This window comes from Papio anubis, chromosome 17 (genome assembly GCF_008728515.1).
Source record: "Papio anubis isolate 15944 chromosome 17, Panubis1.0, whole genome shotgun sequence".
Lineage (NCBI taxonomy): Eukaryota > Metazoa > Chordata > Mammalia > Primates > Cercopithecidae > Papio > Papio anubis.
In genome coordinates, this window is record NC_044992.1 from 21522631 (window position 1) to 21536357 (window position 13727).

The 13727-nt window shown below is 53.8% G+C and overlaps 1 protein-coding gene across 2 annotated transcripts; it reads right to left on the minus strand.

The window, feature by feature from the left end:
* Positions 1-7532: 7532 nt before the first annotated feature.
* Positions 7533-13469, minus strand: UNC119 (unc-119 lipid binding chaperone). Of its 2 annotated transcripts, none has more exons than XM_003912516.2 (5): positions 13147-13469; positions 9416-9529; positions 8824-8926; positions 8502-8674; positions 7533-8234 (listed from the first exon to the last, which is right to left on the minus strand). In XM_003912516.2, exons 1-5 carry the CDS (start codon positions 13364-13366, stop codon positions 8122-8124), a joined length of 723 nt encoding a protein of 240 aa, XP_003912565.1. In that variant the 5' UTR covers positions 13367-13469; the 3' UTR covers positions 7533-8121. The 2 variants fall into 2 exon arrangements, with proteins under 2 accessions (XP_003912565.1, XP_009188211.1); XM_009189947.1 differs by having other exon boundaries at positions 7533-8230; positions 13147-13462.
* Between the last annotated feature and the right edge of the window lie 258 nt (positions 13470-13727).

Consider the following 13727-nt stretch of genomic DNA (forward strand, 5'->3'; position numbering starts at 1 on the left):
TCTTGGTGGCTAGGCACAGTGGCTCATGCCTGTAATCCCAGCACTTTGGGAGGCCGAGATGGGTGGATCACTTGATATCAGGAGCTAGAGACCAGACTGGGCAACATGGTAAAACCCCGCCTCTGCTAAAAATACAAAAATTAGCCAAGTGTGGTGGTAGGCACCTTTAATCCCAGTTACTCAGGAGCTGAGGCAGGAGAATCGCTTGAACCTGGGAGGTGGAGGTTGCAGTGAGCTGAGATTGCGCCACTGCACTCCAGCTTGGGTGACAGAGCGAGACTCTGTCTCAAAAAAAAAAAAAGCTCTTCTTGGGGCCGGGCCCAGGGGGCCAGCCACCACCTATCTCCGAGAGGATAGGTCTGCAAAAGACCCCATAATAGAACCCCACCTACCCCAGCACCCTCCCCAGCAGAGGCTGGAAGGCTAAATGCAGGGCTGGAGGGCTGAGGTAGGATAGGGAGTGGGGAAGGCATGGCCAGGGGGTACACCAAAGAGGAAGGCCCACCTGCCCCAGCCTGGCCCTGGCTGTGTAGGAAGCAGGTGCAAGCTCTTTGCCAAGACCTCAGGCAATGTTGCACGCCAGCTCTGTCCAACCCTGGGCCTGTGTCTTGATGACACCTAGGCCCCCAAACGCAGGGCAAATGTTTCCTGGGAGAATCCTACTGGGACCCATTTGCTTGCCTCAGGTCCTGAGACTCTGGGAGCTCAGACAAACCTACCTTATATCCCAGGCTAGGCCATCTCCTCCAGGGGGGCCCTCTGTCAAATCTCTGTCCAGTGGGCCCATTCAGCACACCTGTGTGTGAACCGGCCCCTAATGCAAGAAGACAGGTAGCAAGCAGGTAGGACTTGGGTCTAGTTTTGTGTGTGAGTGAGTGAGAGAGAGAGAGAGAGAGAGAGAGAGAGTGTAACCAGGCCCTCAGACTTTAACTGGGCCTTAGTTCCACCCTGAAATGAGCCCCGCGCTCCCGCTCATATGCTGCCCCCTGCTGGCCACCCCACACCAAGCATTTAACCATTATTAGAATGAGCAACCATCTTTTTAATTTTATTTTTCCAAGTAGATATGGGGTCTCGCCATGTTACCCAGGCTAGTTTTGAACTCCTGAGCTCAAGTGATCCTCACACCCCAGCCTCTGTTAGGTGCTGGGATTACAGGCGTGGGCCACTGCACCCACCTAACGTTTGTAGTTTTTGTAGACGTAGGGTCTCACTATGTTGCCCAGGCTGGTCTTAAACTCCCAGGCTCAAGCAACACCCCCTCCCTGGCCTCACTAAGTGCTAGAGTTACAGGCATGAGCCACCACACCTGGCCAGGGTGAGCAACAACTTCTCTGAATGGATGCAGGGGCTTCGAGTCAGCTATTTGGAGGGAATTAATCCTTTTGCTCAGGGATTCTAAACGTGAGAGATCTCAAATGGATTAGAATTCCCAGGTCCAGGAACTTGCATGAAAAAGTTACAACTTCATTTTCTCTCATCCTTACCTGAAATCTAGCATTTCCCTCCATTATGAATGTCAGCAACAAATCACACTAGCATTGGCAATACCTGTGACTTTGTCATTAGAAATCACAGGTATTTTGTAATTGTATTATAGATAGTACAAAAAATGTACAAATACATACACATGCACACACATATACACACACATACAGTAATCTGTCGCTTAACAACAGACATACGTTCTGAGAAATGTGTCCTTAGGCAATTTTGTCATTGTGCAAACATCATAGAGTTTACTCCCACGAACCTAGATGGTAGAGGCTGCTGCAAACCTAGGCTCTATGGGATAGCCTATTGCTCCGAGGCTAGAAACCTGTATGGCATAGGAGTGTGCTGAATACTGTAGGCAGTTGTAACACAATGCCTATGTGTGTTTCTACAACACATAGAAAAGGTACAGTAAAAAATGCAGTATTGGCTGGGCACAGTGGATCACACCTGTAATCCCAAGACTTTGTGAGGTCAAGGCGGGCGCATCACTTGAGGTCAGGAGTTCGAGACCAGCCTGACCAACATGGCGAATCCCCATCTCTACTAAAAATACAAAAAATTAGCTGGGTGTGGTGGCACACGCCTGTAATCCCAGCTACTCAGAAGGCTGAGACAGGAGAATCTCTTGAATCTAGGAGGCAGAGGTTGCAGTGAGCCAAGATCACACCACTGCACTCCAGCCTGAGAGACAAAGTAAGACTCTGTCTCAAAAAACATATATATATATATACACACACAGAGTATTATAATCTTATGTGACCACCGACATATATGCAGCCTGCCATGACAGACACATCGATATCTAGTGCATGATTGTAGATACACGCACACACACACAGTCATCTCACAGTGGTTCCAGGACCTCTCACAAATTCCAAAAATCCATGAATGTGCAAGTAAGTCCCTGATATAAAATGGTGGAGTATTTGCATATAACCTACACACATCCTCCCATATTCTCTAAATCATCTCTAGATTACTTATAATACCTAATACAATGTAAATGCTATGTCAATCGTTGTTATACTGTATTATTTAAGGACTAATGACAAGACAAAGGTCTACGCATATTCAGTACAGACATTTTTGATGCACAGTTGGCTGAATTCACAGATGCAGAACCCATAGCCAATTGTATATAGTTTTTAATACATAAAATAAATAGGATAGGCCTGGCACGGTGGCTCACGTCTGTAATCCCAGCACTTTGGGAGGCTGAGGCAGGAGGATCACAAGGTCAAGAGATTGAGGCCATCCTGGCCAGCATGGTGAAACCCCGTCTCTACTAAAAATACAAAAATTAGCTGGGCATGGTGGCGTGCACCTGTAGTCCCAGCTACTCGGGGGGCTGAAGCAGGAGAATCACTTGAACCTGGGAGGAGGAGGTTGCAGTGAGCCAAGATTGTGCCACTGTAGTCCAGCCTGGTGACAGAGCGAGACTCCGTCCCAATAAATAAATAAATAAATAAATAAATAGGATAACAATGTATTTTATGTTCCAAAAATCCTTTTATTGTCCATAGGCTGTAGCAGACTGACAAGAGAGTCTGTGGCACATAGAAAAGTAAAGCAAGGGGCTGGGTCTATAATCCCAGCACCTTGAGAGGCAAAGGCGGGAGGATTGCTTGAGCCCAGGAGTTCGAGACCAGCCTGGGCAACATGGCAAAACCCTATCTCTACAAAAAATTAGCTAGGTGTGGTGGCACATGTAGCTTCTGTAGTCTCAGCTACTTGGGAGATGAGGTAGGAGGGTTGCTTGGGCCCAGGAGTTTGAGGCTGCAGTGAGCCATGATTGTGCCACTGGACTCCAACCTGGACAACAGAATGAGATCCTGACTCAAAAAAAAGAAGGGTAGTGTCCTTGCTTTAGTTGCCAGATGGTGGGGAAGTGGAGGGTGACTCTTAGGGGAGTGGCCCAGCTAGGGCAGCCTGGGACAGCAGCTCTTTAACAGCTGGAAGGGAAGATCTCAGGTTTTTGGTTTTTTTTTTTTTTTTTTGAGACGGAGTCTCGCTCTGTCACCCAGGCTGGAGTGCAGTGGCATGATCTCAGCTCACTGCAAGCTCCGTCTCCCGGGTTCATACCATTCTCCTGCCTCAGCCTCCCGAGTAGCTGGGACTACAGGAGCCCACTATCCCGCCCAGCTAATTTTTTGTATTTTTAGTAGAGACAGGATTTCACCGTGCTCTCGATCTTCTGACCTCGTGATCCGCCTGCCTCGGCCTCCCAAAGTGCTGGGATTACAGGCGTGAGCCACCGCGCCCGGCCAGATCTCAATATTTTAACCACTGGTTTGGCAGTCCCAGTGAGCACCTTGCAGGCCAGCCCAGGGCATGAGCTGTGGGTTTCCCTGTAGTTCTTGGGCTTTCCTGCTCTACCCAGGGGCGGGATCCTCATGACACCCCTAAAGAGTCAAAGCAGGCCAGGCGCGGTGGCTCAGGCCTGTAATCCCAGCACTTTAAGAGGCTGAGGCGGGCGGATCACCTAGGTCAGGAGTTCAAGACCAGCCTGGCCAATATGGTGAAACCCTGTCTCTAAAACAATACAAAAATTAGCTGGGCATGATGGCGGGTGCCTGTAATCCCAGCTACTTGGGAGGCTGGGGCAGAAGAATCACTTGAAACCGAGAGGCAGAGGTTGCAGTGAGCCGAGATCATGTCATTGCACTCCACCCTGGGCGACAGAGCATGACTCCTCAAAAAAAAAAAAAAAAAACAAAAAAGGGTCAAAGCAAAAATGACTGGCCCATTTCAGAGACCATCCTGGCGAACATGGTGAAACCCCGTCTCTACTAAAAATACAAAAAATCAGCTGGGCGTGGTGGCGGGCGCCTGTAGTCCCAGCTACTTGGGAGGCTGAGGCAGGAGAATGGTGTGAACCCGGGAGGCAGAGCTTGCAGTGAGCTGAGATTGCACCACTGCACTCCAGCCTGGGTGACAGAGCAGAACTCTGTCTCAAAAAAAAAAAAAAAAAAAAAAAAGTCAAAGCAAAAATGACTGGCCCATTTCAGAGACAAAAGGGAATTGCCCCTTCAAGGTCAACAACTCATCAACATCAGAGCCAAGACTAGCCCCACCTCCACCCTGTCTTCCTCCCAGGCAGCCTCAAGGTTCCTAGGGACAGTGCCAGGAACTAAATGCAGCAAGATGTACCATTTGCAATAGGACTAGTGCCAGAGGCATGAAGCCTTAAAAGAAGGCATGGGACCAAGGCTTTTCCCAGCCTAGACTCCTCCAAGCCTGAGGAACACAGGCCTCTTTTCAAGGTGAGTGTCAACTGGGTGCCTGCTTCAGAGATGATAACCTCAGAATAGGGACCCTCCTCTCTCTCTGAAGGTGGAAGTGCAGCAGGCCCAATCTAGAACCTCAACCCAGTTCTACTTGGCAGCTGCAGTGAGTAGAACTATCATCAGGGTGTTGGGAAAAGGTCCTCTTCCTTGCTATAGCTTCTCCGCAGACTTGTAACCCCATAAACTACAACAGCAAAACCACCCCTATACTGTACTTTCTTTCATACCTATGCAGCCTCATCTGCAAACAAATCCCTCCCCTCCACATTCTTGTCCTCATTCTCCTTCTTTTTTTTTTTTTGAGACGGAGTCTCGCTCTGTCGCCCAGGCTGGAGTGCAGTGGCGCGATCTCGGCTCACTGCAAGCTCCACCTCCCGGGCTCACACCATTCTCCCGCCTCAGCCTCCGAGTAGCTGGGACTACAGGCGCCCGCCACCACGCCCGGCTAGTTTTTTGTATTTTTAGTAGAGACGGGGTTTCACCATGTTAGCCAGGATGGTCTCGATCTCCTGACCTCGTGATCCACCCGCCTCGGCCTCCCAAAGTGCTGGGATTACAGGCTTGAGCCACCGCGCCCGGCCCTCATTCTCCTTCTTTACCTTTGTGGCAACTGATAGTTCCTGACCACTTGCTTTGTGATGAAATTTTCCTCCAAAACATGGTTCTGCTCCCACCTCCCTGGAGGCTCACTCCTTCTGTCTCCGGTGGTTCATTTCTTTCCGCCCTGCTCTCAAACACCAGCCTTCCCTAAAGTGATACATTCTCATTCAGGCACCCTCAATTGGGGGATGGGGATTCGTATTATAATAGCATTGTTTGGGAGAGTTCCAGTAATTGCAGGACATTTGGCATTCCTAAATACCAAGAGTGTCAGTGGAGGACCCCATGATCTCAGCCACCATCATAGCTTCAGCAATCATCTTGTGGCCGATGGCCTCAACAATCACCACCTCCAGCCCTTATTCGCCTCCTGGTCTTAGGGCCCGCCTTTACTGTTTTCTGGTAATTTCCTCCATGCCACAGCATGTCCCAGTCTGAAGTCACCCTCTCCTGCTAGCATCCACCCTGATCCAACCTGCATTCCTAAGCCCAGAGATGGCACCCCTAGCCACCTCAGCACCCAGGCCACATACCAGGCAGTCAGCCTTGCCTCCTCCCTCTCTCCAACCCACTCATCCAATCAGCCACCACACCTGAGGATTTCATCTCTTAAAAATGTAAGTTTCATCTGCTTCTTTCCATCTTTGAGGATACTGGCCTAATTCAGGTTCTCTTTCTCTCTCACCAGACTCCTGCAGCACCCTCCTCATCCTCACTGCCCCCTGCCTTTAGTGTGGTAGTGCATGGAGCCAGACTGCCTGAATTCAAGTCCTGGCTCTGCCACTTCATAACTGTGCAATGTTGGCTGGGTACATTAACCTCTCTGGACCTACATTTTCTGTAAAATGGGCATCATAAGAGTGCCTTCCTCAGAAATGACCATGTTTATGAGTTAATACATGCAGAGCACTGAGCCTGGCCCTCAGTAAATCTTGGCTACTATTGTCAGTCTCATTATTTCCAATCTGCCCTTCACTCAGCAGCCAGAGATAATTTGACCATGTCATGCCCACTTAATCCTCCTCAGGGGCTCCCCACTTCTCGGAAGCCCTGCTCCTAAGACTCTGCTGATCTGTCTTCCTTTCATATCATATTGACTCTTGAACACACCTAGGCTTATGCCCATGATCCTAGCACTTTGGGAGGCCAAGGCAGGAGAATCCCTTGAGCCTAGGAGTTTGAGCAGCATAGGGAGCAGCATAGGGAGACCCCATCTCAAATAAACAAACAAACACACCTGACAAATCTTGCCTCTGAGCCTTTGCTTATGCTGTTCCCTGTGCCTAAGCGCTCTTCCCCATCAATTCCCATCACAAGCACCTGCTCCAGTGCCACCTCCTATAAAAATCCTCCCCAGAACCCTCCATACAGAATGACTCTGATTCTTCCTCTCCATGTCCGTCCTTTTTTATCCCCTAGGGATGAGTATGTGTTCCTTGTGTCTCACTCATTTCAGAATTCCCAGAATTCAGTGCAGATCCTAGCTCCATCTCCTGCCCCCAGCAAGGGCTTCACAAAATCAAGCTGAATTCCAGCACTTCTGGGCCTCCTAGGGCCAGAGCTCCTCAGCCCAGAGGGTGCGTCGGCTCTGGGCCTATCTGAAGGAGGGCCTGAAACTGTAGGGTGTGCTCTCTGCCCACCTGTTTCTGAATCTCCTCCATTAAGCAGCCCCCTCCTCTGAGTCTGGGATGGGGGTGGAGGCTGAGGGCAGTGTTATGTGCAGGGCTGCCCAGGCATGGGGGCTCCCCAAGGCAGCTGAGGGCAAGGAGATGGCTCCAGGCCTTAGCCAAAGCCCTGCCACCTTCTATGATGAGGGCTAAAAGCACAACCCAGGGTCCCTCGCACCCTGGAGTTCAGGGTCTTTGTTTCAGCCTCTGTTCTGCCAGGGTTAGCTCTGACTTTGGGCCAAGAGCTTCCCCTCTCAGGGTCTGGGTCTCCTTCATCACAAGAAAGATCCTCTCCAGCTCCATCATGTTCTAAATGCTGACTCTAGATGGTGTCAGGGTACAGAGAATCACGGGACAGGAAGACTAAGGGGTGAGAGTGCACTGGAAGGTGAGAGGTAGGAGAAATTTTTACTGCCTTAAGCACATTCCTGCCTATCCCCGCTCCCTTCTTTGCCCATACACACAGGCTGGCCACACCAGAGAACAGAAAAGGAAAAAGTTTATTGAAAACTATATACAGTTGGTCCAGCTCCTACCATGGGCTGCAATCTCAGCCAGTCCCTCCCACACCTTAGGCAGTGTCTTGGCCCCTCATGGGGAGAGATGGGGCTGGGCCTAGGGCCCAGACTCCCTTGGGTGGCTTGGCAGCTGGAGCCCACCGTGGATCTTTGTAAATTTACAACTCTAAATGGCCTGAAGGTAGCGGGCAGGGGACAGGGAATGGATCCCTGCCTGATCTAGTCACAGCCTTGATAGGGGAACACTATTCTGAAACTTGGGTCCAAGTAGGGCCCAGCTAAGTTGTCCGGAAGTCCCAACTGCTCCTCTCACAGGCCTTCCTAGACATGGAGGCAAACAGCCTCCCTACGACCCCACCCCATGTAGCAGCCCCATGGGCTTCACCGGCTTGACTGGGGACACCAGGTACCCTTCCTCCCAACATTGACTCAGGGTCCGGGGCTCCTGGAGCACTCCCCAAGCAGAGGACTTGGGGTTGAGGGGTGAGTGTTGGGGAGGTCACAGCTCCGAGCCCAGAACCGGAGCCTCCTGGGGTCAGAGCAGCCATGGGGTCAGGGCGTCCCACTGTAGGAATAGTCTGCTTTATTGTGCATCACCAGCCGGTCATCCACGAAGTAGAAGCTGTCAGACTGGGTCTCATACGGGTGACGGATCATCTCGCTGACTGCAAGAGAGGCCCACCAGGCCGGGCAAAGGTCAGGAGCCTGAGTCCGGCCACTGCAGAGGCTTCAGAACTGGGGTACAGGGACAGCCAAACAACCTGAGATATCCGCGGCCTCTTTCTCTACAGATGATATGGGAATGGTGGCAGACACAGAAGAGCCCCAGGGTGGGGAGAAATGGGGTCAGACCCACAAGTCCCCCTCCCTCCCACAGCTCAGTCTCTACACGCCCCCCACTTCCCCACTCCTAGAAGGCCCTGCCCACGCACTCAGCTCCTCGGAGAGAGGGGGGAAGTCGTAGATGTGCTCGCAGGTGTTCTTGCTGCTGGGGATGCAGAAGCCAAAGTGGAAGTCGAAGCTTTTGAGTAGCTGGTTGCGGAAGTAGTGCCTCTCGATCATGCGGAAGTTGTTGACAGGCTTGTCTCCCACTGTGAACTCCACCCTGAGCAAGGGAAGGAGGCAGGGCTGAGTCTGTCCTTGAAGTCAGCTAGCCAGCCAGGCTCAGGACAGGCCACCCCTACAAGAGGCTGAGAAGGGCCCCCTCACACCCTCTCCCTCACCCCCACCACCGCCCCCAGCCCAGCGACTCACGTGGCTCCCACCTGCCTCAGGCGGAGGAAGGCAGGTGTGAACTGGTAGCGGACAAAGCGCCCAGCATTGGGGTCCAGGTCCCGCCGGTTGATGGGCAACCGCTCTGCAATGTACCCCAACTGGGGCTCAGTGGGCTTCAGGCTGGGCCCTTGTCCACCCAGGGTTCCACCCCTGGGCCCCTATCTATCTGATTTTTTAAAAACTCCCCAAGAAATTCTGGGGCACATTGAGGGTTCAGACCATTGGCCAGATAGTGCCACCTAGCGGTTCTAGATCTGCAGGTTCCCAATTGCCACTGTGGTTCCGGGGCCACAGGATGCTGAGGCCTGGGACCCATAGGACTGCAGTTCCCAGAGAGCCCTGCAGAGGGCAGGCTGGCAGAGACCGAAGGGGCAGGGCTGACCTCACAAGATGTCCAGCCTCAGAAACATATGGGAAGGAAAAGAAAGGGCTCCCCTGCCTGCAGACTCCTGAGAATGCTGGGGTCCAAGCCCCAGCTCTGTGGACTCCTCTGTGGCCCAAGGAGTCCCTGGGCAGCCCACTCTGCAGCTCATATCTGCCTCGCCATCAATGGCCCACCCAGCCCACTCACCTGAGGCTGGGGGCTTCTTGATTTCAAAGAGGACAGTGCCTGAGTCCATGTCCCGAATCTTAAACCTGACGAAGTCGATCTTGTAGATATTCTCCTCGGGGGAGCACAGGTAGTCTACGGGAGACAGGCAGCTGAGCAAGGAAGGGGCCCCAAAGCCCCTGCTGCCAGGTCAGCTTGTGTGGGACCCCAGAGTAGCTACCATCTTCTCATCCCTGGGATCACTACCCTCTGGAAAGAGGGACCTGAACCCCTGCCCTTGGGGTACACCCCCAGTGTGGAAGAGACATAACTCCACCATGGGGATCTAACAGGGGATAAGGCGTGCCATCCTGGTGGCCTCTGGGGGCCAGGGAAGGGAAGGGCAGAGAAGGGTAGAGGACAAGGCCACCTCCCGGACGCTCTCCCTCCCACCCTGGAGTTGAGGGTCCTCATTCTGGCCTCTGCTCTGCCAAGGCTGGCTAGGTGACTTTGGGAGAATTGGGTCTCCAGCATGGTGGGAGCCTCTCCTCTCATATGGGAACAACTTCCTGCAGTCTGACCTGTCTCTTCTACTGCAAACTCAATCTATCAACTTCTCTGTTACCCTGCCTTTGAGAACCACACTGTAAAGGGGGCCACACAGCTCTGTCTTGGGAGAGTCACAGTCCTTCTCTGGAGGATACTCCTACCCTCGCCCCACAGCTGCCCCTGGCATGACATCTAGATGTATCAGGTGAGGCTGATGTTGAGGGGACTTTCCCTGATATGGGTGGTGCTGGAGCAGGTGAACAACCCCTTCCCTGTTCCTCCTCCCCTCCCAACCCCCTCCTCTCAGTAAGAAGCTTACACCAGCCCAGCTCCCTTAAGCAGCTTAACCAAAGCTCTGCTGACTCAAGCCCAGAGCCTGGGATATGGCAGGGGGAGGAGGCCAACTTTGCTCTTATCCTTTGTTGATCTCCAAATGGGAGGAAGTCTTAGCAAGCAGAGGGAACCCCCTTAGAGGTCATTTAGGCAGCCCTGGCTCTGAGCCACCACCATGGAGAAAGTAGTCCCGGACCCCTATAGAGAAGAACACAGGCTAGGCCAGGAAGCGAGTGTGGCAGGTGCAGCAGCGGGTGTGGAAGGGCTAAAGGGAGTCCTCGGGCCCACAAGGGGAACCAAGAACAGTGGGAGGCCCAGCCTGAGGAAGCTCAGGGACCTACAGGGCCCGATCTAACCCTCACAGCTCTTGCAGCAGCAACTTCAAGTGTTCAGGGAGACCCTGGCAACAAAGATAGCTGAGAGGTGCAGGGAGGGACTCTGATGCTGTCAGCCTACACAGCATCACATCCTCCCCTGGTGGCCCACAGAGGCCTGGAAATCACCCTCCAGGCCCCTGGACCACCTATTCCTCTGGGGCAGGAAGAGGAAGTGAATATAAAGTCATTTTCTCTTCCCCAGGCCTGCTTCTTCCCCAAGCCTGACACAGTCCCCTCCAGGAAGCCCTCCTGGCAGCCGTCTGGTACCTGGGGCCCGGCATGGACTTTATACAGCTTGGGGAAGAGTCTACTACAGCCCACGTGTGGGGTGGGGAGAGATTGGAAGTGGGCAACCCCTATCTCACGCCATTCACCCTATTTTCACAGAAAGTAAGCACCAGTATAAAGACATAGAAAGAAGGTACAGAGCATAGGGAATAGAGTGGCAGAGTGGGGAGCAGGATCCCAGTGCCCAACTCCCAGATCCCTGTAAGGCCTTCTCTTCTCCCATTCTCCAACTTTTGGAGCCTCTCTCATTTGGGAACAACTTTCTGCAGTCTGACCTCAGTCTCTTCTACTGCAAACTCAATCTATCAACCTCTCCGTCCTTAGAAGAAGTGAGGAACAGGGATGTCTATGGCTCAGAACACCATGGCCACTCCTTCCCTTCTAGAAAGGATGAGGCCTGGGACCCAGGGTCAGGTCAGAATAAGGAGCAGAGTGGCCAAGGGCTCAGAACACAACTGCTCTATTCCACTCAGCCACAAATAGCTTCCTAAGCTGGATTCAGGGCCCAGTAATCTGGGAACAGCAAACCTCGGACCTGCGTGATTAGGGTCAGAAGAGACCAGCAAGAGGTGCCAGGGTGGAAATCCCTGGAACTCTGTTCTCAACTCCTGCACAGGAAGGGGTTCCCATGAAGCCCTTTCCTCTACTCACCCTCCACAGATTCCCCATCTCTAAGGGCTATGAATTGCCTCCAAATTAGGAGACAAATGGTGGTACATGAGCTGGAAGCTCCCTCTACTTGCAAAATCAACCCCCCAAGTTACTCAGGGCTCAATCCGACCTCTGGACTTCCTCTGAGACAGTTCTGCCCCAGAGCTAAGCTGAATCCTAAATGCTGCTGTTGCAAATTGTAGCCCAACTGGCTTCAACATCAGCCTGGTCCAGCCTCCCTCCCTCCATCGACGCCTGCTTGGGCAAGGGAGCTCAGTACTCTGGGGGCCCAGCCAAGAATGGCTGCTGCCTAACTCAGTAAGGATAGAGGAGTTGGCCCCCAGGGACCCAGGAACACAGGCTCGAGGCTGCCTCCCCTCCACAGCTCTGTCTGGGAGCCCTGTGTTCAGCTGCTTTGGAAGCTCTAGGGCTCAGGTCCACTCCAATATATGCACCCCATACCCACAGAGAGGCCCCCCAACAATTATTCTCACAAAGGGGGCCAGGGCAGGTTGCTGGTGAATGTGGCCAAGGTGGAGAGCCACTGTCTCTTCATCCTTTGAGGCTCAGCCAAGGCCTCTGCTATGAGGTTTCCTAGCCCTCGTTCCCTGCCTATGATGACCCCCTCCCCTGCCCTGAAAGCCAAGTTGTTTGACCCCAGGCAGCAGCCATGAGCAGCCCTGTAGGGCCCAAAATACTACTGATCAAAGAGCCCAATGTACACAGCATGCATAGATGCCAGGCACTGTACAGAATCAGAGGACTTATCTTCACAATAACCTTACGAGATAGATACCATTATCCCCATTTTACAGATGAAAAGACATGCTGAGAGGTCAGGTTACTTGCCCAAGTTCACACAGCCAATTATATGCAAAGTTGGAACTCCAGCCCAGGCAGTCCAGCTCAGAAACTCTTAACCACAGTGGAGACCAAGCCTCCCTTGATGACAGAGCCCCTAGAATAGGACAGGCGCTAGTCCAGGCTTGGGGGGACGTTAAGCCACTCCCCATGAGAAGGAACCACAGTCAACACTCTGAAGCTGCCTGCTCAGTTTCTTTCCTGGGGAAGAAAATGGCCCAAGTATTCCTGGAGGATCAGGGTGAGGGTATTAATGGTTGGGGAGACATGACGAGTCTGAATGCCTCCCAAGTAACTCAGCCTCCACCTAGCCTCCAGGGTGGGGGCTGAGGACAAGCTGCACTCAGCCCCTCTCCTCATTAGTGCAGGGGCGGGCCTCAAAGCGCTCTGAAGACTCCACAGAGGCAGGGCTACAGTTGCAGCTGCTGCCGCACGCACCTCCACGCTGGGAAAAGGGGACGGACCCCCGGAAAAGGAAGGAATAAATCTTGAAAGGGAGAAGAAAAGCGCACAGAGAGAGAGATCAAGGGAAGGGGGTACACAGAGATCTCAGGCTTGGTGGCAGAAGGGAGAGTAGGGGACACAGGAGAGGGAGACTCGGTGGGGGAGGGGAGGCGGGAAAGGGGGCGGGGGCTGGGGCTCCGTGCGCCGGGAGGGCCCCTCGCACCCTCTGCCCTTCCCGCCAGCGGGAGGCGCTCCCTCGCGGGTGCTCACCACCCGTGATCCGCTGCAGCCCCAGCACGTCCTCCGGCCCGATCGGCTGCTTCCTCTGCAGCGGCCCCGGCCTGGGCCCTGGGCCTGCGTCCGGCTCCGACTCGGACCCAGATTCAGATTCCACCGGCGGCTCTGGTATGGGGGCCACGCTCGGGCCCGAGGGCCCGGGAACGGGCTCCGCCCCCGTCCCGGCCCCACCGCCGCCCTTCTTCACCTTCATGGCCTCGCCGGGCCGCGGCTCGCCTGCTGCTGCCGCCGCCGCTGCCTGCGCCGGCTGGAGCCGGAGGAAGGGGGAGCGTCCGCAGCCCCGCCCCCGGCCGGGGCTCCAGGTACTGCCCCGCCCCGGCCCCGCCCCTGGGGTGGGCCCTGCGCTGATCCCGCCCGCCCCGCGGCCCACCCCTGCCGAAAGGCCACGGACGTGGGGGATGGGAGTCGGGGGATCCTGCCCTGGGCTTCATTCTGTTTTTCTAACACTTTCTTGTACTGGTACTAGTGGGGTCCTGACTACCTCTCCGCTTACTCACTGTGTTCCAGCCTTTCTGCTCGTGAGTTCCAGGCTCAGGGTCTCTGCTTGGATGCTC